The sequence below is a fragment of the Neovison vison genome, chromosome 5 (assembly GCF_020171115.1).
Source record: "Neovison vison isolate M4711 chromosome 5, ASM_NN_V1, whole genome shotgun sequence".
Classification (NCBI taxonomy): domain Eukaryota; kingdom Metazoa; phylum Chordata; class Mammalia; order Carnivora; family Mustelidae; genus Neogale; species Neogale vison.
Genome location: NC_058095.1, coordinates 57,290,126 through 57,314,431, shown reverse-complemented (window position 1 = coordinate 57,314,431; position 24,306 = coordinate 57,290,126). Strand labels below are relative to the sequence as shown.

The window sequence follows — 24,306 nt, the reverse complement described above, 5'->3', positions numbered from 1 at the left end:
CACTCATTCATAAATTAGGTCTTGGTTTTGTTTTCCCAGCTAAAAAGTTAGCCAATCAAAATAACCAGCTGAGGTTTTTGTCTTCAAAAAGTCTGAACTCAATATATGTGGAAAGTGGTTTAAAAAAAAAATTTTTTTTTTAAACTTATTTGACAGAGCCAGCATGAGCTGGGTGGGGAGGGGCAGGAGGAGAAGCAGGCCTCCCGCAGAGTAGGGAGCCCAGTGTGGGGCTCGATTCCAGGACCCCAAGATCATGACCTGAGCAGCCGGTTAACCAACTGAGCCACCCAGTGTCCCTGGGGCAGGTAGCTCCGATCAGAAGATCGCCAGCGTGCTCACCATCTATGGGGGGGAAATGATGAATGTACTTCTCCTGTCTGTCAGCATCAGATGACGGATAATCCGTATTTTAGTCACAAGGGAAAAGCTTCTGGGCCGTGTTAATTCTATGATTCTGGTCAGGTCTTGGGAGGCACTCGAGCACTTGTCCTCTTCCGGAGAAAAAGGTCTTACAAAATCCTGTTCCCGTTCCACGATCATTCCTAGAGTTGCACAAACTCATGCACGGGTTGTTTTAACAGGGAACGAGCAGCCGCCAACAAACTAGTCCGTCGCACCGAGAAGAAGCTGAAAGAGATCTTCATGCAGGTTGAAGACGAACGTCGACACGCGGACCAGTATAAGGAACAGGTAAGGGGCGCAGCCCGAGCATGGCGACCACGCCTCCTGCCCCAGAAATGCTTTGCTTAGCAAGGACACTGGGGCAGGAGGAGCCCAGCGCGACCACTGGAGCAGCAAGAGTAAGAAAATGCTACCTGAGATGTTCACTCTCATATTCCTGGGGTGCTGGGGACACAGAGGTCACTCAGACGCGCACCCACTCTCCCGACCCTCACCCGCAGGACCGAGCGCCCCCGATGGCGGTTCTGGGTGGCTGTGAGCCGGACCCACGAGGCGCTGGCTGGCCAGTGTCCACTCTTTGAATCAAAGCGTCACATCCAAACCAGCCATGCTGAGTGGGGGCACAAAACCAACCGTACCAGCTCCTGGGGCTGGAGACGGTCCCCGTTGTCAGCTCTCCTGTTTCTGCAGGAACAGCCGTTCCTTTTCATGCTCCCTGGGTCACTCGGGAAGGTGCTGAATATGTCATTTCTCCTACAGAAAACTTGGGTGAAAACAGAATTTGACCATTCAGTGTCCTTTAGCAGAGTTGGCTTTGTAGACACGGGCTTCGTGAGAGGGGCAGGGTGACTGACGGGCCACTGCGCAGGCGGGCGGGCGTGTGCACACACAGGTACATGTGCACGTGCGTGCGCTCGCTCGTGTGGCCGTCGGGGCCCCAAGCCATGCTACACTGGGGACGCAGCCATGCTGAAACTGAGTTGGCCGGGCTGGCATTGACGGGCTCGGTGCCATCCCCCAGATGGAGAAGGCCACCGCCAGGATGAAACAGCTCAAGCGGCAGCTGGAGGAGGCCGAGGAGGAGGCCACACGTGCCAACGCATCTCGGCGCAAGCTCCAGCGGGAACTGGACGATGCCACGGAGGCCAACGAGGGCCTGAGCCGCGAGGTCAGCACACTCAAGAACCGGCTGAGGTGAGCGACCTGGAGCTGCCGGCACAAGGCGCAGGGGCTCGGAGGTTGTGCCCAGAGCTGCAAGCACAGCTGCACGCAGGGGCTCGGTGTTTGGTCCAGAGGGAGCGTCCCATTCGGGCAGTGGCAGTCGCCCTGCACTCGCGCGTTCGGGGTTCTGGCCGTGGTCATCCTCCAGCAGGATGGAGGAGGGACACTCGCTCCCTGCTGGACCTCCCTGGTGCGGAGGCACCTGCTGCCCAGAAAAGCAGGGCAGGAGCTTCTGGGGCTCCAGTGCTGCCCACCCCCGCCTGCCCACGGGACGTGGCTGGCGCCAGGGAGAGGCCGAGCAGGTGGAGGCGACAGCTACGCTCCCTCCCACAGAGCAGGTCAGCTGGGGCGTGGGGGACAGCGGCCCGGGGGCCACGCCGCGTATGCCCGCTCCTTGTTCAGTGCGCTATGCGCCTTGTTACATTTACGAAGTATGTTAGTAAGTCCACATTCCACGAGGAATGTGCCACAGAGACCTCATGTGGCTGGCCCAGCCACCGGCCCATAAGGACTTGCTGCCCCTTGGGCACAGGGAACCTGGCCTCTACCCGCTGCCCTGTTTCTACGGCAACGGTCGCGGGCTGCACCAGGCCTGCATAGGGGGCCTGGAGAACAGGGGCAAAGCGCAGCGGCTTCCAAATCACGTCTGCCTCTGCCCCCAGCCACGCGCAGAAAGGCTGCAAGGGTGCGGTCCTCAGCGGCTGGAGAGCCGCGTGTGTTCCCGGCCTCACCCCTGTGCGTCCTCCCCTTTCTCCCCAGGCGAGGCGGCCCCATCAGCTTCTCATCCAGCCGATCGGGCCGGCGCCAGCTGCACATCGAGGGGGCCTCCCTGGAGCTGTCGGACGACGACACGGAGAGCAAGACCAGCGATGTCAACGAGACACAGCCGCCCCAGTCCGAGTAGAGCCCGGGAGGCCTGGGAGGCGATACAGTGGGACACGCATGAGCCCCCGAGCCCGCCTGCCGGGGGCCGCCCCCGCACCTGGGACTCCTTCCTGGAAGATCAACCGTGTCTTAAGGCTTCCGGCCGACCCTACTGTATCCCACGTCACATCTGAGTACAACCGCGCCCCTTTTCTATATACACACCCGACACGTGCCCGTTAAACAGAGTCTCCTCATTGCATCTGTTTTCCATATAGTCCTCGCGAGACCATTTCAAACTCACGGTGAGAAGAGAACCATTTGTCAGACCAGTCGCTGGTGGCGGGGGTCCCAGGGCCGCCGCGTGGTGGCCGCCCGTCGCTCTGCATGCTCTCTCTACAGACAGGTAACTCCGTTCCGTGTCCGTGTGGCCCCCGACGACTCAGCCACATCGAGTCTCCTAGAACATTGTGGAACCTGAACTGCACTTGTAACCCCATCTTTCCTCTGAGAACGAGTAGCACAACCTAGTGCGCAAACTGTGAAAGGGGCTATGGCAAGATGGGGGTGGGGGCGGCCACGGGGGAGGCGGCCACGGGGGAGGCCACGCCCATTTGGGATCCCCCGCCCCTCTCCCTTGAGCTGGTGGCGTCCCCGCGTCTCTCCCCGTGAACTCTCCTTGGCCGGGGCCGGTCTGTGGGCCCACTGGCTCAGCAGACACTCGCGGCGATCCGCGGGGGGGCCCTCCCTCGCCAGCCAGGCTCGCATGCTGACCTTGCAAACCAGCCGCTGCTTTGAGCCCAAAATGGAAATCTCGGTTTTGTGTCCCAGATTTATTCCAAGTTTGTGCGGGAGGCTCGCGGAGCCTCCCCAACCGACGCCATCTGCCTGAATGTTGACACGCCAGTGGATGTGAATCCTTGTTCCTTTCTCCTCCCATCCCTCCCCGGACAGTGTTACAGTGACCATCTAGCATTCTGGTTTTGGTTGATAGTTAAGCAAACTGACATTACAGAAAGTGCCTTAGACACTACAGTACTAAGACAATGTTAAACCTATGATTTGCCTCTGTAACAATTTAACGTATAAGTTCTGACCGTGCTTCGTATCATGTACCTCTCCAGTCAAAGTGGTATTAGAGACATTCAGCGACAGCGAATCAGTGTTAATTCTAAATCCTTGATCCTCTGCGATGTGCTTGAAAACACAAACCTTTTGGGTTAAAAGCTTTAACATCTGTTAGGAAGAAATGTCACGTGGGTTTGGAATCTTTGCTTTTCCCCTTAATGAACTGTACTGGCTGTTATCACCAGACACCTGACTGCAAATATCTTTTTTCTTGTATTCCCATATTTCTAGACAATGATTTTTGTAAGACAATAAATTTATTCATTATAGATGTTCACGCCTGCTCTGTTTACTGGGAGGAGAAAGCACCCGTTGACAGTAAACACACCTCAATAAACACGAAGTCACGTCAACATGGAATCTGTCTTCTCACCTTCTGTTCTCTGTGTCCCGCCTGTGGCCTGTCTGAGGCTGGGGGGGCCCCAGACCGGAAACGCGGCCAGCCAGGCCCATGGTTTCAGGGGGGCGCTGTGCTCCCAGGAACCGGTGGATGATGGGGTAGCCCTTGGCGGCCCTGGCTCTGTGTCCTGCTTGGCACACTGGCCTCTGCATGCACGTGCGGGGAGGGAAAGGGCCGCTGGGGCTGGAGACCCAAACGCTAGTGGCCAAGAGAGCGGGTCAGGGAGGCAGGATGAAGCCTCCGGGAGGGCTCTGCTCACTAGCCAGCTCAGCTTGGGACGGTCCTAGAGGGTTTTGGTTTATCCTTCACTCTCGGGCAGGACGCACTTTGAAGATGCTGTCGGGAGGGTTCAGGGAGCTCCAACGGCAGCCTCTCTAGTGTCGGCCAGTTCGGACAGGCTGGAATGAAACGCCAGGAGAATGCGCGATCCCGCAGACGGCGCGGATTCATATATACACATACTCCACGATACTCTCGGGCCAGGGCGGTTCTGCTTGGCCAAGCAAAACGGGCAGAAGTGCCAGTCACATTTCACGTGTCTGCACCCTGGCATTCAGCAGAACTGAGGAGCTTCTCAAAAAAAAATTCTTCTCCATTGGCTGGTTTCACTGGCGTTAACATCCACGCAGTCTCCCCCCAGCCCAGCAATCCCAGGCCAGCCTCATCAGGAGAAACCTAAGCTACGTGGGCTGGTTGCAGTTCTGACACCACAAAGACCGATCAGAAGTAAGTTTCCTCCACTCGACAAACCACTGCTTCATCGTCCAAGGAAAGGCGGTTCTTAAAACCTCTGCCGGGCATGGACAGCCCCAGGAAGAGGGTTCATGGGTGCTGGGTTCTCAAGTGCATCAGCGACTCGGAGGAGCGGGCCAGCTTCTGCCCAGCAGCACTCTGGTTCCTCATCAGGAAGGGCTCCAGCCAGGCGCAGGGAATCCCTGTCCTCTACACAGACCCAGTGGACACGCAGTGAGGCTCTGTTAGGGCTGTCCCTCCAGGCCCACACCAAACTGCCTGCCCCTGCCCAGAGGTGTTTGTCTGATGCAGACATCCCGGGGATGATTTTCATTTGCTCTAGTGGGGTAACGCACACTCCTAGCAGGGCTAGAAGCATCTTAGTTCTGAAGCCCGGCCATCAGAAACACTAGAGCCCTGTCATCAGTCGTCCCCACCCCTGGAAACGTCCCCTGGCTCTGGGTCTCTCCTGTCGTGCCTTCATCCTGAAGGTGGTGTTGGCGGGACACAGGTGTCTGGGTCAAGACCGGGGAAAGAAAGTGCTCATGGGTGTCCCACTCCAGGAAACACCACACCCTGTCCCAGTGGAACCCGACCACCTCCCTAAACCAAAAGCCATGCTGGAATAGGCCATGGGATGGGGGCCTTTAGGAACACACAGAGGCAGACGTATCTCCAAGAGTTCCGGGCGGGGCTGAGACCAGAGGAGAGTCCCTACACACACAGGCTTTCTTGTCACTCTGGGAGGGACAACGCCACACCGAGCACCTTCCCACTTTGGGATGCTGTGTCCTGTGCCGGCTCCGAGGACCAGGCGGGTGCTCCACTTCCAGGGGCAGCCGGCTGCCATCTGGGAAACTAGCCAATCGTGCGACGTGTCCCCGTGCTGCTTGTTGGAAATCAAACTCTCAATAAGGGTGTACTGACACGACGATGCCAGCGTTTGAGGCCAACATTAACATCCGCAAAAAGTGGGATCACGTCCTTCTACCCTTGCTGAAACTAGAAATTCGTATCTGATCTGTTATGCCAGTGACGTCTGTTTTCTCAAAGGAGCCTAATGGCTCTGCCCCTGCCAAGTGACACCACGAAACCACACGCAATGATGTCCTGGGACGCCACCAGACTAGGACACACCAGGTCTGAGGGAAACCGCCCAGCACAGCACAACCTCCCTCGACGTACCGCCCCGGTACGTCGATGCCCATGTTCGTGCAGGTGTAAAATCTCACGCGTCCCCCAGTCGCCGTCAGCACGAGGCAATGGTGACGTGGGTGTCATTGCCAGACTCCTCCCAGCAAGGTCAAGAGCCCCACGTGAGATCCTACAGAATGGGTACCAGCGGCTTAGAAGCAGCTTCTGGAACCAACAACGGAAGCCGCTTTTCAGAAGTTCTAAGCGCTTACCACGGCACAGAAGACAGTTTGGGAAAACACAGACAACTCCGGGTCAAGACCAGCCAGAGCGTCGAATCATGGTGCCAAGTCGTACGAATCTCTCTTACATTTTATTTATTTTTGGAGTGCGATATGGAAATCTGTCTAAAGTCTAAAAAAGTTCTTTCAGTAAATATGGAACATCTCACGAGAAGCGTTCCATAGTTCTAAGGGGCACATTTTTCTTAATGGTTCGCGAAAGACAGGCATGTCTTGGAAGTGCTGGGTCTGAGTCTCTGAAATCTGGCCCTCACTGGGCCGGTACAGGGTGGAGCCCGGGGGGGACCCAGCTTTTAACTTCCTCAAGGGTGACAGCCGGTCATCCCGCAGCTTGGAGAGCCCCTGCTCTATCCTACTGGCTCGAACCTCTGAGCCTCTCAGCCCAGGTTTGGGCCAACTGGGACAATGAAAAAAAAAATGGTTTCATTACTTCCATGTTAAACAGTGAATTTGGGAAAAAAAATTAATTTGGGCAACTTTATACAAAAATTTAGAGAACCCACAAACTATCTGCATCTTAACTATTTTTAACAAAGTTGCTCGCCTGTGCCCACCATCTCCCCCCGACCGCTCCCATTCGCGTGTAGTAGCACGTCCGTGCCACAGTGGCTTGGCGGCGAAGTCATCCCACCGCTCCCCGGCTGTGAGACCCTTTCGTTCCTTTCTCGAGATTATTTCATTTGCCTTATTACCATGGGCTCTTCTACCCAAAGGAGAAAGAGAAGAGTTTTCAAAGCTTATCGCACTGTCATGCTGAGCAAAGACTCCGAGAATCATCTAGCAACACCAGGAACGTAAAAGTGTACCTATTTCCCTAAATTCTAGATGATAGTGCAACTTGCTCATTTTTTTTCCCTGGCTAAAGCAATCATTATTTTTTGCAAATAAACAACAGTGCTTAAGCCCACCATCTTCTTACAGGGCGCAGTGGGGCTCTGGGCTCATCCAGACCTCTGTCACCTGACCGTTAATCCAAGCACATGCCCAGGGGCCACTACTGCCCAGGCCTGCCACCTGCAGATCATGACCCAGGCAGGATGGGGCCAGCAAACCCATCTCTTAGAAAACATCCGCTATACAAGCAAGTTTCATCTCAGTTCAATCTGCGTCTGGTTTCCCTCAGGGAAGGCTTCAGGGCTGACAGGAAACCCCAATTTAACTCCTGCGGGCACAGACGGACAGACGGATGAAGGGTGAGATAGATGCACCATTTCACCAAGGAAGTCACTATGTTCCCATTCACTCAAGAGGACTGTTCTTCCTTAAAATTAGAGAAGGGCTATGATATGCTCACAGAGCACATCTGTAATAGTCACGGACCAGTTTTCAGAGAAGATGCTCCAAGTCATAGCAAAGTGATTTACAAAGATGCCTCCTCGGCTGGCCCCCATTTTTAGGACCCCAGGAACACGCCTCCGTCTGGACAGTGACGCTAGCACCCGCCGTCCACTCCCAACTCCAGGGCAGATGCACACGGGAGAGCCGCCAGGAAGGAAAGCCGCAATGAGGAAAAGGCCTGAGATCTTCCTGGACCTGTTCCCGTCACTGGCCTGGCAGGACAGACGTGGCCTCAGGCCGCCCCCCTCCCCCCGGGGAAAGCCCGCCGCTGCGCCCCAGACACCCCGCCCTTCCCCGAAGACGCCAGTTTCCACGTGGCTCTCAGGAGAGGCTAAGGGCGCCCTGGGGACAGCTGAGAGCAGCAGAGTCAAGGCCGGAAGACAGAGGCAGACGAAGCCTGTCCCTCCTGCTACAGAGGGACGGCCCTGCCCCAGCCCCCGTAGCCCGTCATTTCTAAGGGTCCCAAAGCAGCTCATCCACTGAGGCAGGAAACAGAGTCCAGGCCAGCGAGGCCTCAGGTTTGGAGAAGTGGAGCATAACGCAGGAAACGAACCCGAGCTGGTGTCCGATCCTGGCTCATCCGTCCGTTCGCTGGGGGAGCTCAGGCCACCTTAAACTCTGGGCCCACCTTCCCTCCCGTAAACTGGGGTGAGTGGGCTCTTCCTGCTCCCAGGCCCCCCAAGTCCCATCCTTCCATGAGACTCGACATCCCACCTCAGCTTCCGCTCCTGAGCCGAGGGGCACCATTTCTGGCTACTCTGGGCTGAAAGGAAGTGGAGCGCTGGCTCCTACCCTCCTGCAGGAAGATTCCAGAGCAGGGAGGGGGTCGGGGCGGGGGGGGGGGGTGGAGATGGGGGAAGGGGGGGGGCAGGGGACGGGGGGGCAAGGTGGAAACACTTGGAGGCAAAGGGCAGTCCTTCGGCTCCTGCAAGAGCACCCCCTCCACCAGGAGAGAGCACAGCGGGGACCCCACTGAGGGACGGGCACGTTCCTGGAGGTTTCCATGAGCGCAGGGCTAACCTGGGCACCGGGCAGCCCGGCGGGTAACACGTGCACCAAGGCAGGAGGTTGCACCTGCAAACAGCCTGCGGCGACTTTTCACGCCCGGTGGCCCAGGGCCCTACGTGAGCAAGTACAAAGCAGTGACTTGCACTGCAGGATCCCAAATGCTGAAGATGAGGCCAGGAAGTAGCCAGCTTCCTCAGGCTCTCATAACAGGCTAGGGCCTGCTGCAGCTACAGAAGACCCCCCCCAAACCTGTGAGGTCTCCCCCGCAAGGAGCCCAGGAATAAGCCCACAGCACACCGCCGCCCTCGCATGGACCTGGCCCGCGGTGTCCTGAGCCCAAAGAGGCGGCGACGGCTGGTGAACCACACACGGGCTCCTGCAGCCATGGCCCCAGCCCGGCCCGGCCATCGGCTGACACACACGTCCACGAGCCGATCGCAGCAGCGCTCAGCGGGGGAGCAACTGAGGAGTTGTTGAGGGCCAGGGCCGAGCAGTCAGGCCCAGAACTCGTCCTGCATCAATGGCAGCAGCTCTGCTTCCACGACAGAGCCAAGGCTCAGACACAGAGAGGTCTCCGGGCCAAATCTGTTCACTTTTCATTTACTTCTACTTTTAAAACGACAGACCACACTCTTCAGAAGAGGGGTGCAGAATCTGATGCACCCGTACACGCCCCCAGTGTAGCCACTCCTGCATCCGGTCACTCTGTGCCTTTGCGACCGCACACCTGGCACCAGCCCCAAGGGTCTGGCCGAGAATGCCCGTTTTGGCCGTGAGACGCCTCCTCACGAGGCCGCCAGGCTTTTCCTTGCCCCGGCTCGTGGCCACCAAGTGCCCACTCCACCGGTGCGGGAGCACAGACGCCGGAACCCGGCTCAGGAACTCCACATCTTCCGAAGGTGGGCGGGAATCCAAGAAAGCAACCTCCATCCTTTGTTTTCTGTGAAATTTATTGTTTCCACATTAAAAGATTTTTTTGAGGGGAAGTATTTTCTTGTTTTCTCTTGTAACCACATGATGATCCTATACAGCCGCCCAAGTCGGACAGCGTCAGTCGTTAACATGCCATATGAATTCTGAATAAATAAAAGCTACAAAGCCCAGGTTATATACAAATACCTCGGGCGGTAATGTTTACAAACCTATGTACAGTAACACAAATGTAAACAGTAATGCAGCATGAGAGGAACCAAAGGACGCACAGAACCACCATGGCGGCCGGTCTGCCTCGACTCGGGCGCGCGACCTTTCCTAACACAACCGCGCAGGCCCTCAGAGGACAAAACAAAACGCTCTGAAAGATGTCACTTAACTCAAGGACCAGAAAGCTGGCCAGGAGGTTGCCCCCGCCCTCACCCAGAGCCACACAGAGGAGGAGACGGCACAGAGGCCCCACACCGTGGGCGCCCCGGCCCAGAGGCTCCTGCTCCCTGTGGATCAGATGGGCGTCTCGCTCTCCAGGAGGCAAGTCTATGGAATGGTAACTGCTAAACTAAAATCAGAAGGTGCAGAAAATGTTCCCGAATTCAGTGACCTTCCTGACTCTGTGCCAGCAACAGGCCAAACTGTGGGGAGTGGGTCTGGGGGACACATGATCGTGAGCACTGAAGATGCCTGGGCGGGAGCTCAGGAGGAGGGCACGTGTTGACCTGATCTGGGGGAGAACTTCTAGAAGGTCTGCCATGTCTTAAACACAACTAAATCCTATCGGTACAGCAGGGTGGGAGCTATGAGGCAGGTGTGACGAATGGGTACTTCTGCATCCAGTGACCAAGGAATACACGTACGTATCACCTTGTGACCCACAAAAGTGCAATCATGTGAAACCAACGGCACCACGGCAAGAAGAGAAAATAGCCAGCATTGATAGCGCGCAGAGTCCTGGGGCTGGGCGGGGCCCGGCAGCCGCCACCGCATGCAGCCTGCCCTCTGCCGGCCACAGGGAGGCGGACGCAGGGGCCCACGCTGGGCCCAGGCACCGAGGGGTGAGGCGTGGGTGTCCTGGGCTGCTGGAGGAGGGCAGGATCCCCCACCTGGAGGCCGGGCACTCACACACTGAGAGGCAGCATACCCGGTGCTGACGACGGGCGCGAGGAGCCCAGACCAGGAGGCGGCGGTGCTGGGTCAAAGCCGTTTACTGCCCTGTGGGGGTGACCAGAGCAGAGAGGGGAAGAGAGGGGAGAAAAGAGAGAAAGAGAGAGACGGTCATTTAAAATCACTCGACACACAAGAAATGTACCTGCTCTCTATAATCAGTCCTCTTCCTGCCCAGGGTGGAATCACGGGGGCCCCGGGAATGGTGGCGACTGGAAGGCATCAGCGGGTCAGAGACTTCAGCATCGGAGGATGGAGAGCAAGGCGCTCGCGTGCTTCCTCCTCAACAACTCCATCCTGCCGGCCGCCGCCACCACAGCCCTGACTTGCCCCTGCAGAGCTGGTCTAAATGTCTGCCCAAAGGGAACTGTCTGAATAAATACTGGTACAACTAAATGAGAAGTTTACAGTTTACACAGCCATTAAACACACTCCACAGAGTTCTTTAACCGCTCGGGAAAATACTCAGAATGTAACTGATGCTACATGGGAAAAGCAGCAAGTCGCCAAACTGTATAGGTTCAATGCCGGGCAGGAAAAGAGTAAGTGACAGACATTCCAGACTCTAACATACAACCTCTTTTATGGACCTTACTTCTGTGTAGCTGAATTCAGAATGTGGGGGCTACACACACACACACATACATGTATATAAAATCATTTATGTTCTAGAAAGGAAATTTAACAACCGTTACTTTTCCTCCATCTGGGTGGTGGATAATTTTGTTTACTACTTTCCACTTTTTATTGTTTTCCAAATCTTCTACAAGGTACATGAATATCTTAATAAAGGGGAAAAAAATAACTCTGTTAAGTTGTTTGACAATATGGGTAGGTGTGTCTGTGGATGTGAGGGGCCCACCCCGCCGGCCCCCACCCAGCCCAGAGCCCGCAGCCCGACCCCAGCACGCAGGAGCAAGGATGCAGGGCCTCCCAACCCCGCCCTCAGGCCCTGGCCCAGCCTGCTATTCCCACCCCAGACCCACCCGCCGGCCCCACACAGCCACCAGAAGCAGAGAGGGGGAAAGCACAGTGTTGGACGCTCTCTAGGGAAGCCACTCCAGCCTTCCACGCATCACCCTTCCCGGGAAGGTTCCTCCTGGCAGCAATACGGGAGGTGCGGGCAACTGTGGGGGCTGCGCCAAACCCACAGGCCATCGCTGTCCCCCCACCTGCTCAGCGGCAGGGGCCAGGGCCTTGAGTATAGGCTCAAGGAGAGAGGCTCTCTTAAAAGACAAAACAAACCAAACCAAAGGGGGGGTGGGGTGCAGAAACACATTCCCCACAAAGACAATGCTTTCACGCGCTGCGGAAGTAAGTGTGACCTGAGAGAACCGGCATGCAGGGAGACGAAGAACCAGCTGACGACTACGAAGGGCTAAGGTCCGAAGTAACTGACCCCGGAGGACAGAAGTGAGTCTGAAAACAAGCAACCCCGCGCAGGCCAAGAGCAACAGGACAGCCCGCAGGCATGAGACTTCTTGCTGCACAACCTCCTCCCCGAGATGTGCACCCAGGACCGTCCCTTTTCTTTCTGGGCCTTTCAATCATCTGTTCCCTGTCCTCCACAACCGCCTGGGCCTCTTCCCGGGGCCAGGCCTGTGCCCGCAACCCCCTCCGGCCTTCACGGCACTGGCCCCCGGCCACCATGTGTCTGGACAGTCCTGGAACCTCAGCGAGAACCAGGCAGGCCTCACGCACAGCCTTGGCCTCAGAAACATGGATGTTACACTCCGGCCATCAGGCCGAGCCCCACTGGCACCAGGAAGTGGCTAGCGCCCGTCCACAGGGGATGCGAGAGCTCCACAAGAAGGACCCCCGCACGCAGATTTTAGGGCTGGGACCCCTGCAGTCTCAAGCTGGAAAGACCTGAACACACGGTCTGTCCCTATCACTCTGCGGCCGGAGAGAGCAAAGCAAGCGAATGCCAGCCTGGGCTCACCCCAAGCGAGTCAGTGGGTGCCCAGGCCCCTCTCCCTTCCCAGGCTCCTCCTGCAGGAGGACACCTGACAGCCCTCCACGAGCCGCAACTCCTGCGGTAACTCTGACGCGGCTCGGCTCTAAGGGGACAAACAGCAGTGCCAACCAGCAGAGAAAAGGAGAACAAGAAACTCAACGGGCCATTTCCCCGCGTGGACCGAAATGAGAATTCCTCAAGTGAATGCCAGATGCAGCCCGGGGAGCAAAACCCACCAGGCTCACACCCAGCACCTGTCTCCTGAGGCAAGAAGTGGGACGGGAAAGGCCAGAGGGAGAAGGCTGACTCTCCAGGCGCGAGAAACTGTCTGGTGAGGTCCCTCCCCGCGACGGCCAAGCTGTGCCACAGGGAAGGGGTTCCAGAGGAGCAACGCTGCCACACTCCCCACGTGGGCTGCAGGGGACAGCAAGAGAGCCACAGGGAAATGTCCCGGTGGACGACATGGGACTGAGTGGAGAGAGAACATGCAGGGAGGGAGAGACAGATCTGGGAATCATCTATGCAGGAAGGTTCCAGAAATGTCACAGTCTTACCATCAAAATCTACCTCAAAAGTCTGAAAAGTAGCAGATCTAGCCACACACAGGGCCTGCGGTCTGTGTGACACGGCAGATGATGTGGAGAGCGGGACAGAGCTGTCTGCGGAACGGGAAGCCTCAGTGCCGGAGCAGAGCACAGAGACGAGATCCCGCCCAGCAGCAAGGGCCGGTGCAGCTGAGTGTGGCCCAAACAGGACGCAAGAAGGTCAGAGCAGGCGTGGGGAGCACTGGCAGAACCCCTCCCAGCCTGCCGGCCTGGGGAGATGGGAGCAGCGGATGCTCAGACAAGCTCCAGCCCATGCTGCAGACGGAAATGCGCGCTCCTGGAAGGGCAGATCTCTCACACACACGTGCACACACACACATGCACACACGTCTCCCTCTACCCTCCCGCTGTACGCAGGGCATCCAAGAGTGAGCAGGAGGGCAGAGTCCCTGGGGGGCGGTGAGGCTCCATTACCACCGGCGCCCACCTTGACCTAACAGAAGACTCTGGACGGCAGGAAGAAGCCCTGTCTCCCAGGACGTCAAGCCAAATAGGATTCCAGGGCCTGACAGCAACGCACAATCCCCACACCCAGACCCCCGGCAGTGTCACCGCTACAGCGCTGACCCTGGACCAGGAACACTGCCAAGCCCGCTAGCTACCCCCACCTCCGCCCCGACCCTGCCCGGGGCCCATGACCACGAGCTGCCTTCGCGCTGCGTGGCTGAAGCACCAACAAGGGCAGGAGCCGGCTCGGACCGGAGCCTGAGTGCTCACTCGGGGGCTGTAAGTCGGTTAGAGCAGAGTCAGCCCCATGCGTTAGTGAAACGAGTGTGTTAGTGGGTCCTACACCGCACACCGGGATGGAGAGAGAAGCAGAAAGAGCACAGCAAACAAATTCAGTTACCCATGAACAACGTGGGAAATATGACCTTTTCTTGCCTAATAAAAAAAAAGGAAAAAACATTAAACAGTAATACAAGTCCTATTTTCACAGCCTGCCCTAAAATTGGTCCACGCCCCCCTACACACAGCCCCACCGACCTCACTGGCTTACAAAATCAGGGTAAGGGACACTTAAGAGGCTGAATGAAAATGACAGCGAAAGTAGAGGGGGTCTGAGAGAAGTCCAGTGACCACACCACATGTGGGACTCAGATGACAAGCACGAGGGACTGTCGGTGGTTGAAGGACACGGAGCAACGCCAAGAAAGAGGTCCAGAACCTGGCAAAAGCCAGCACAGACTAGAGGAAACCCTGTTTGCAGGAAGTCCTCAAACCACCAGAACATCCAGAGTGTTTTCAGGCCACACGTACGGACACCTACCGAGGGGCAGCATCTGGTGGGAAAGGTCAGGCCTCAAGGCGTCACAGGACCTGGGGGTGCACACCTCCCCCAAGGAGCACCCCACCCCAGGTCTCTAGGACAGCTGGGGAAAACACAGGGACCTGCAGACACACTCCTCGGGAGCAGGAGGCAGGGCAGGGAAGTTCCAGCTGGAGGCTTTTGAAAATGGAATTTTCTCTCATGCTACAACTCCAAGCTACACGCTTGGACACTTGGAAATGGTGTTTTGACTTCTACCTGCCAGGCTCCATAACGGAGGTGGGGGCTGGGACGCTCCCCCGCTTCCTGTCGCGGCTGGTGCACGCCGTCGTGACTATCTAGTCAGCAGGCCACCGGGGAGAAAGGCCAGAGTTCAAAGCCAGGCCAGAAGGAAGCCAGAATCAAAGCAAAGCGGCAAGGATCCACAGACACGCAAAGCCACCAGCCAGCCTTGGGCACGTGGCAACCGGACACGTGGCTCATGAAGGTCAATGCTACAATGTGGATGTACGATCTACTCCGCTGTGACCTGAACCCGTGAGAAGAGGCCAGCCCACAAAAGTGTATTTATTAAATCCTTAACCGACACAGTACAGTTGAAAACTTGTACTACTTCAAGCAAAACTAGATGTATCATTTGCAACTGTTTCTCTCAGGAAGCCCGTCTCTAGGCCCGGTTCAGGAAATAAAGCCTGCGCGTGCATCTAGAATGTTCCTCAGGGGACAGGCACTCCGTGACAGAAGCCAAAGCTCCTGGTTCCGGGCGATTCTGTGCCCTCCACAGCCCCCTAAGACAGGGTCCATCTCTGGGCCTGCCGCGCCCAGGTGCCCCACGCTGGGGCCACATGGAAGCCAGGAGTAGGGACCTGCCCGGAGAGCGGTCCCTCCCCGCCGTGACTGCTCTGAGGACTGCAAAAGAGGCATCGGCCCAGCCCCCCCATTTCTGGTTCCTGCCCATTATCACGTTACAGGGCACCTGAGGCAAGAAACAGGGTTCCCGAAACAGACCTGTAACTGCCCCACTGGAGGTGAGTTAGACGTCACAAAAAGTACAAGCTGGACAAAATAATTAGGTACTATTTTCAATGCTCATCTGCCCCTCAACTTTCCCTGTGTTATTCGGGAGAAATGGCAACTTGAATGTGAAATATCTATTTATTCCACTTGCCATTACGATATAAAGATAGGGACTCCTCAAGGTTTCCTGAAACTCCTAAACCTGAGGAAAACTGATTTTATGTTGACTCCCCGAGGAAACCCAGCGGTCAGAATGAAGCTCTGACTTACTTAAAGCCAGTTCAGAACGTGCTCCTTAATGAAGCATGTGCCCTTCAGGGTAGAAGTCCCTGAAGGAGAGAGGGAAACCAGAACACCGCACTCCACAAGGGCGGCCATAAAGAAGCTTTTCAGAGCGGCCTGTGTGCCGGGTCAAGTCCTCCAGAAATGTGCCACGGTTACAGAGGAAAGCAGAAAATACAAGCTCCCGTAAGAAACTGAAACTTCTCTAGACTCATTTCTGTCCTGCATGCAGAGAACAGGACTAGACGGGCTCTACCACTCGAAACAGGGACCGGGCAAGGGAGCTTGGTGCCTAGATGCTGTTCCAAGAACAGCCACCTCGTGGAACCTGGTTGGCAGAGCCAAACCACGGGGTCCTGACCGCTCGTTAGCTACAGGACAGCTTTCAATCAAGTATAACCACGCAGTGTCGTTTTTGGACTTGAGGGAGAAAGCTGCACGGACAGGAAGATACTGGCCTGTAAGTCATGATGGGGGCTGGGTTGCAGAGTCGGATTCAAAGTCTATTCCCATAAATTTTTAAAAGCGTATAGCAGATGAGTAAAAATGTGATTTTACCTGCCTGAGAGAGTACATGTAAGGATGTAGTAGTGTGAAAACAGAAAACATCTACTCTTCACTTCTACATAGCGGTACCAACTGAAATTTTTTTTGCATTAAGGACATACCAATGCTTCAATCTTATGCCATTTTTTTTTACACTCTCAACTCCCCAGAAAACATCTTCATATCATACAAAACTTGTGTCCCCTAAACTGTATCTGATCCAGTTGTTTCATATTTTTCCAAAATCTTCAGACAGCAGGTGTCTTGCAAAATCTACACACACATGGTCATGGTGTTTTCTACCCTTACAAATATCGGCCAGGCAAGTCCACCAGCCTTCAAGCGCCTTGAGAACAAGAACTATTACCACATCGTCTTTAATTCCCAGAGCCTAGCACAGCTACCTTGCAAGAGTGTTTCCCAAGACAGAAGCATGAGAGTTCTAGGGGCAACCGACTCCACGGGGACCAGAAGATGACAACAGATTTATGTCCCCTAAGACCTCAATGATACCGCTTCACGTAGCCTTATCAAACTGAGTTTACCTTTTCAAAGTAAAATAAGCTCACTTAAAGTGCGACTTTACTAACTCAAAAAAAAAAAAAAAAAAAGAAAAATCATTTAAAATGTCCAAGATTGGGGCGCCTGGGTGGCTCAGTGGGTTAAAGCCTCTGCCTTCAGCTCAGGTCATGATCCCAGGGTCCTGGGATTGAGCCCCACATCAGGCTCTCTGCTCAGCAGGGAACCTGCTTCCTCCTCTCTCTCTCTCTGCCTGCCTCTCTGCCTACTTGTGACCTCCATCTGTCAAATAAATAAAATCTTAAAATAAATAAAAAATTTAAAAAATATATAATGTCCAGGATTTACTTACCCTTTGTCAAAGAAAGACGTATGTCCTGATCGAGAGAACTTCGTGCCGTTACTATTCATGACCCCACAGTTAACATTCCCTGAAATATAGGATTTCCGCGATGCTTGGTCCTTTGCAAAATTCCTGCAAGCTGCTAATTTGGATTCTAAAGCCTACAGAAAGGAGGAGGAATGATTTGGTTGTCAAAACAGTAGCTGTACATAAAAATCTGCATTTCAAACCATTTCTATTTCAAGATTAAAATTACAGTCTCTCTGTTGATCGCAGTAGCCGTTCAAGCCACAATCGATCACCTCTCTGATGGAAAGGGGGAATTTCATGCTGCCGGCCAACTAAGGACCTCAGAACAATGCACTTACTCCTCTCAGTATTACTGACGAACACGGATATAAGCCTGACCTTCCAACTAAGCAAAATGTGGCACAAGTAAACAGATCCCAGGTCTCTTGACCCTTTCTGAGTTGGGGACTATTAGAAAGCCCCTAATATCCTTATTCATAACATTCATTCATTCAAATACTTGCTGAGCGTGATCACAGAGCAGGCCCGAACTGTGTCCGAGGCCTCAGTGGGACAGATGCACAAGGGCAAGTCCTGGGTCTGGCACTGGGGAAAAGAGTGAGAGTGGTCTAGAAATGAAATCTTAAAAGATGTCACACCAAGTAGCAGACAAAGTCAGGGCTGTGAAAGGGGAATTAAAGGACAGAATTCTGAATAATATCAACCCGGGAAGGGTGCGGCAGATGAAGACCCAATCAGATGACAGAGGAATGGGCAGAAAGGCAGGAGGCAGACGTGACACAGCATCAGAGAGGCAAAGGAAAGAAAGCATTAAAAAACAAAAAAAGCCAGTGTTGAATGTTCCAAGCAAAAGTAGGGCAGAACAGCGTCCACTGGGTTCAACAGTGCTGAGCTCATCGATGAGCAATTCTGGGGAGGGAGCAGGAATCAGAGTCCGGACCAGGATGTCTGGGGAGGAGGCACATCGTCACCCATGCTAACAATAAACGGAGGCCTGCTTTCAAAAAGCTTGGCTGTGAAGGGAAGAGAGAATGAGGGTGACAGCTAAAGACAGATGTAGGGTAAAAAAAAAAAAAAAAAATTGCTGCTTTTTACTTTTGCTTTTTAAGATTAAAAAATTAGGCAGTTTGAAATACACAGATATTACATGTGACACGTGGCAATCCATGAAGATTACACACAGATACTGAAACACGGTAAGAGGCTAAAAGCACAGGAGACACTGATGAGAGGGCAGGGAGGGAAGGGATCCAAGGCACAGAGGGACAAAGTCAGCCATGGGCAGGAACATGGTCCTTGAAGCGCTGCGCTAACGAGGAAGAATGGCTATAAACAGTTACTAACAGGAGAGTAATAACAGAAGTCAAAGAGAATAGACAGGTGGAGATCAGATGGCCTTGATTTCTCAGTGCAAGAGGATACAGGGCAGGGGCTGGAGCCTCCAGCTCGAGGCAGCAGACAGAGGAGGACAGAGAAGCAGGGAGGGAAACTCCGAAGAACGCGCGGGGCTGGCGGGGAACCACATGCCCGAGGTCCCAGCGGCCTCTCGGAAAGTGGACCATCAGCCAGACGGACCAACGCACAGGGACTCCCAAGGTCACCTTTCTGCACCATTTCTGAACAAATTATGTAACGTCATAAGCAAAACAAACAAGGACCAGAGAAAGCTGCTGCGGACATGAAGCCCGGGAACGGGCAGAAGTAATCCAGGCAGAGAACTGGGGCAGCACCCCTCAGGGCACCGGCAGAGAGGGCACCAGTAAGAAGCTACAGACATGAGACGTAGTTGAGAAAGGACAGGCTTCTTCTACCCCCAAGAAAAAGAAGGTAAGTAACAATGCCAGGAGAAGGAAAAAACATACAAGTCAGCTCTGATACAAAAATGAAAACATGTGGTATGGTTCTGAGTAAACGATTAAAAAAATCCCTGAAACATTTGTTGAGTGACAGAGATAAACGACCCAGGAGCCCAGGCTCTCTGTGATTCTGCAGCCTACAACCCATACACGAGCAGAGTACCGGAGAAGCCGCTCAATGATTTTCAGTTACTTTTCAGAGCCAACTAATGGAGGGTTCATGACAGGACAGAGAGAAAGACACATGCAGCAAGGAGCTGAGATACGGTCTAATAAACTCAGAAACAAGGTTTAAGCATGCCATTTAAAGTTTCAATATTACCAAAAGAACAAAGAGTTAAAAAGTGGGAGATGCGAGTTAAATTCTTCATCTTACTGCTTGAAGCTGGTAAGATACCAAAAAATAAGCATATTATTTTGATCTCTGGGGCCAAATACCACAACTCTTACAGCAAATAGGATTTTTAAAAATGGTTATGCTAGGAGGGAAAATTACTCTATGGACTTTGTGCATGTTGCTTTCTTTTTTTTTTTTAAAGATTTTATTTATTTATTTGACAGAGAGAGATTACAAGTGGGCAGAGAGGCAGGCAGAGAGAGAGAGGAGGAAGCAGGCTCCCTGCGGAGCAGAGAGCCCGATCCGGGACTCGATCCCAGGACCCTGAGATCATGACCTGAGCCGAAGGCAGCGGCCTAACCCACTGAGCCACCCAGGCGCCCTGCATGTTGCTTTCTATAGCAAATTTGAAACACAGATTCAGAATGAATGTGATGGTCAGAAAATAATTTTATAAGCCAGAAAAGGCCTCCCGTTTCTTCATTATGTGAAGTAAAATCCAATTTCTGCTTTTGTCAGAAAATGCCTCTCACAAACAAGTAAGTGAAGGGGCGGTAGACAGCGGGCAGCTTCAGGGGAAAATTACTGAAGAGAGAGGTAAAAGTTGCCCAGAGAAACAGGAAAGGGAGCCCACGCACGAGACGCTAACTTCACGGTGGCATGAATCCCTAGTTATCTAACTGCTTCCTGCAATCCAGATTCAGGGAAGGCGAACACCGACGGCCAGACTGACCCAGACCGCGGGTCTCCTCCGCGGCCAAAAAGAGCATGAGTCGTCAGTGACAAAGGAAGCCATCTGCAGGGTCACCAACAAGCAGGAAGAAATGAAAGCAAGAATGGCTTTCACTCATTCTCACCCAGAGTCCCACTGCTGATGGGGTCAAAGAGCAAGCATTCTACCAAGCAAAAACTGAATAAGCAGAAAAACAAGTGGAAGACTTCAAAAGCTCAATTGGAAACCAAGGTCAGAGCCAAGGAGATAGCACAGAAGCTGAAGCGGCCAAGAGCGAGGAGACAGGCGTGACTAAGAGCACAAAGTCCTGTCCAAGGGCCAGTGCTAAAGTTCTCCGGGGACAGAACTCAAGGGGAGGCCACGCGGAGGGCGACCTGCGGCAAGAACAGGACCCGAGAGTGGGATAAAACACAGCAGGCCAGAGACCAGTTACCTTAGGAAAAGATGGAGGAGTCATGAGGCAGAAAGAGCCAAGGGGAAACCAAAGAAAGCCCCAGGGATCTCCAGAGCGCAGCGCACTGGGCCTCCTGCAGGCGCCCTGGCATGTTTATCTGCCACCGTCTCAGCGGATCCCTGCACGCTCCTGCCTCTCTGAATCATCACAGCTTTCCCCACACACAGGAACACTTTTTCTCCTTCTCTCGCCCCAAATTCAGAATTCAAAACCAGGGCAGTATCTCAGGCTAAAGGGCTGAATACTCACCCCGACTTTCCGTAAGAGGTCCCCCACTATGTTGAGTGCGGAGATCCGAGCAGAAGGAGTGAGCGGACTGGCACCAAAACCGTTTGGTATAGCTAGAGGGAAAGGAAAGGGGGAGGATTACACTTGCAGGCATCTTTCCCTTTTGTGGTTGGGTGTCCCTGAGCAGGATACACTCAGGGACAGGTCAATACGGTGTTCAAACTGGGGACACGAGCTATAAAACGGAGACACCATAAACTGTCTCCTTCAACTGATGGCTATTGAGACGATCTCCAATTTTACATCACGAATAATGCTAAAAGGGCACATATCGTTAAAACATCTAGACAGGTATTTCCAGAGAAGAGATTCCTAAAAATGGATAGAACTGCTGGATCAGAGGATATGGCCTTTCATCCACCTTAAGAGATTCTGCCAAAATGCTGGTAAGGTCATGCCAATGTCAGTGATCTGTACGGCATGCCCTCAGTAATATTAGATGTGATCTTTTTTTTTCTTTGGTCAATTTGACAGTCATTTTGTTTTCTCTTTTGTTTCCTTAATAACTAGACATTTGAATCTCTTCTTCAGGAAGTCATGTTTATGATTTACGATTTGATACTGGGTTGTCTTTCCTTCAATCGACGGGCAAGGGCGCTGAACACCACAGATGGCCCCCCTTTCTCTCCTTGATCTTGAATTTCTCAGCGTGGTATTAACCTTTCAAACTTTCTGTTCTACAGGCGGGGGAAGTTTTGGCTTCTTCACCTCAATATTATAAAATGTTGCTCCTATCTCCTCCTAATGCTTTCCTAGTTTTTTTTTTACATTTAGATCCTTTTAATTCAACAAATACCTAATTCTTTTTTCACCCAAAAGGATAACCAATTGTACTAATACCATGTCGTGAACACTCTTCTCAGCTGAAATGACCCTTCACCTACATGAATTCCCAATATACTTTAGTTCCATTAAACTATTAGTCTGTCCCACCGGAAATAGGCTGCTTTCATTGCTACAATGTTAAAATAGCCTGTGGTATCCTAAAGGAGAAAGCTTCTTGTTATTAAGCTAATCCAAACTCTCCTTGGCACATTTATTCTTCAGCGTAACTTTAAAACTTGCCAACTTAAAAAACCCTGTGTTGACTTTTATTAGAAATTTAAATTGCTAAAAACAAATAAATAAAAAATTTAAAAATACAATAAAAAAGAAATTTAAATTGCTGATTGATTTGCAGATAATGGCTACTGTAAGAGGCTTCCCGTTCAGAATTGGGGTTATCCAAGGTGACAGTCACATCTTTTTGAACGCCCCTCAGCAAAGGTTTTCGGTCATGCACATTTTTTCAATTTACTTTTGAGGTACTGTACACGATGGGTAAGGGCTCTTGAGCTAAACTTTAAGAGGCAAATCCATCTCTGCCAGTTATAGACTGTGGGAGCCTTAGTAAGTGGTCCATACTTCGAAGAGGGCTGGTAACAACACTTATGAAGTCATTGTGAAGTTTAAATGCGTCAATACACTCGTTAAATGCTTAGCACACCGTAAGTACTCAAGCTCTCACGCAGCTGTTACTCTCTCATCCACTTTCCAGAGTCTCATCAGCTCGTAGTCACTTTGCTGCTGTGGCTGTTCGCTGTCCTTGGCCTCCAGAGTATCATCACCCTGAAGGCAGCACCTTCGCCCAATTTAGCAGGAGCCCCTCGGCATCCAGAATAACGTGTGGCATCCAACCGGCGCTCGACGGGATAAACAGAAGCTGCCGTACTTTTCTCAGCAGGGACTTCCAGATCTCTTCTTCCCTTATTCTCCTCAAATTATGAAATCTGTGCTTTTATGGTGAGTTGTTTTAAATGCTTTTTGGCAACAGGCGCTGTTACCAGTAAAACACAGTTACAGGCAGACCACCGAGCTCAGCCCCTCAGTCTCGCACTGACTTCTCTCATCTCCTGCTTCTCGTTAGCGCTGTGCCGCCTTCTCCGTCACGCAGTTGCCGGGAGCCAACGCACAGCAGCTCTCAGGTTAGTGAAAGTCCTTGCCACCAGCTAAAACTGTGTCTGCCCGGACCAAGACTCCAGTCTTAGGGCTGACGTATCTTAATCCTGTGCCACAGTGAGCAAGCTCTGCGTCCCACTGACCTCGCCCGGCTCAGCGGAACCAAGTCCCTGAATTAAACCTATAATGAGCTATTACAGGATGTACACGTCTCTGGGATTAACCTCGAGTGAAGCTCCACACTATACTGATTCGTGCTTGACTAACGCATTTTCAGAACTTACCTGCAGAATTCTAACTAGCGCCTAAAAGCAAACCTTTGTTAAATCTCAAATGTTAGGAATTCTGAGATCCTCAAATGCCTAAGGAGCCATTCTGAAACATGGACAGTGAGGGCTGCTGGTGACTGTCGTCCTCTATACCCGACCTGCTCTAGGTCCTCAGCAGCAAACAGCACGAGGACACACAGCAACACCCAGCACTATACAGCACTGCCACACTTCTCACCGAATGTCACCTTAGGACTAGGAGAAGGCAGCGTGAGTTATCTATTCAAGGGCTATAGAGCACCGGAAATGCAGCCAGTGCAACTGAGAAACTGAATTTCCAATTTTAACTCGATTACATTAATAAAAATGTAAACAGTCGCATGTGGCTAGTGGCTACGGGAAGGGCTGGCATAGACACAGAAGGTCACTATCTGCCTGGAGACAAAACTTTCACCTATCATTCTGCAAGATAAAACTCTTTATTTAAAAAAAGGGGGGGTGTCTAGGTGGTTCAGTGGGTTAAAGCCTCTGCCTTCACCTCAGGTCATGGTCTCAGGGTCCCGGGATCAAGCCCCACATGGGGCTCTCTGCTCAGCAGGGAGCCTGCTTCCCCCACTCCCTCTCTGCCTGCTTGTGATCTCTCTGTCAAATAAACAAATAAAATCTCTAAAAATAAATAAATAAATAAATAAGAAGGGAAAAGAGAGCTTCATTTTGGGAAGAAAAAAGTATGAAAGGAGTGGGAGTGGCTGAAACATCTATAAGCTGGAAAAATGAAATAAATCTGAATTAAGTGCTTCCGGGTTCCTCTCTAGGGTTCTACGCAGTGTCTGCTAAATGGCTTTTCTGCTTATCTAGATTTTTAAAAAACACCTTTGCTGATGGCAAAAGAACATTCTTTATGTACTAGTCATCAATGACGCCAAATGTCACCTCTGAAAACGGCAGCCACGGGGGCGTGTAAGAGGACAGCCGAGTCTGCCTGGGCCAGTCTTACGAGCGTGAAGGGCAGCTCGACTCGTCTTGGTAGGCTGCGTGTGAAAGCATCTAGTCCCCGAGATCGGTTCGTTCTCATGGCAGGCAGAGTCAGGGTTAACAGTAGTCAGCCTCCAGGGTAAGACAGCAGAAAGGCCACTTTCTTTCTTCTTTTTCCATTTTCCGACATGACTGTGGATGACTGCTAGCATCAAAAGATCAACTTTGCCTGAAAACCTTCAACTTTTTAACGTCGCAACTGACCGA

General features: G+C 52.8%; 2 protein-coding genes across 12 annotated transcripts in view; one reads left to right on the top strand and one right to left on the bottom strand.

The window, feature by feature from the left end:
* The window catches only part of MYH10 (myosin heavy chain 10), a 119,649-nt gene extending 115,674 nt beyond the window's left edge, over positions 1-3,975 (top strand). For all 6 annotated transcript variants that reach the window (XM_044249067.1, XM_044249071.1, XM_044249066.1 and 3 more), the window contains 3 exons: positions 582-690; positions 1,424-1,596; positions 2,383-3,975. In XM_044249067.1, coding sequence (XP_044105002.1) covers positions 582-690; positions 1,424-1,596; positions 2,383-2,527 — 427 coding nt within the window. In that variant the 3' untranslated portion in view covers positions 2,528-3,975. The remainder of the gene's footprint in view (positions 1-581; positions 691-1,423; positions 1,597-2,382) is intronic.
* Positions 3,976-9,461: 5,486 nt separating this feature from the next.
* Positions 9,462-24,306, bottom strand: part of NDEL1 (nudE neurodevelopment protein 1 like 1) — a 47,867-nt gene continuing 33,022 nt past the window's right edge. For 5 of the 6 annotated variants that reach the window (XM_044249063.1, XM_044249065.1, XM_044249062.1 and 2 more), the window contains 3 exons: positions 20,819-20,910; positions 17,169-17,320; positions 9,462-10,671 (listed from right to left, as the gene is read on the bottom strand). In XM_044249063.1, coding sequence (XP_044104998.1) covers positions 10,578-10,671; positions 17,169-17,320; positions 20,819-20,910 — 338 coding nt within the window. In that variant the 3' untranslated portion in view covers positions 9,462-10,577. Of the gene's footprint in view, positions 10,672-14,032; positions 14,068-17,168; positions 17,321-20,818; positions 20,911-24,306 lie in introns of all 6 variants that reach the window. The other variant, XM_044249061.1, reaches the window with a different exon arrangement.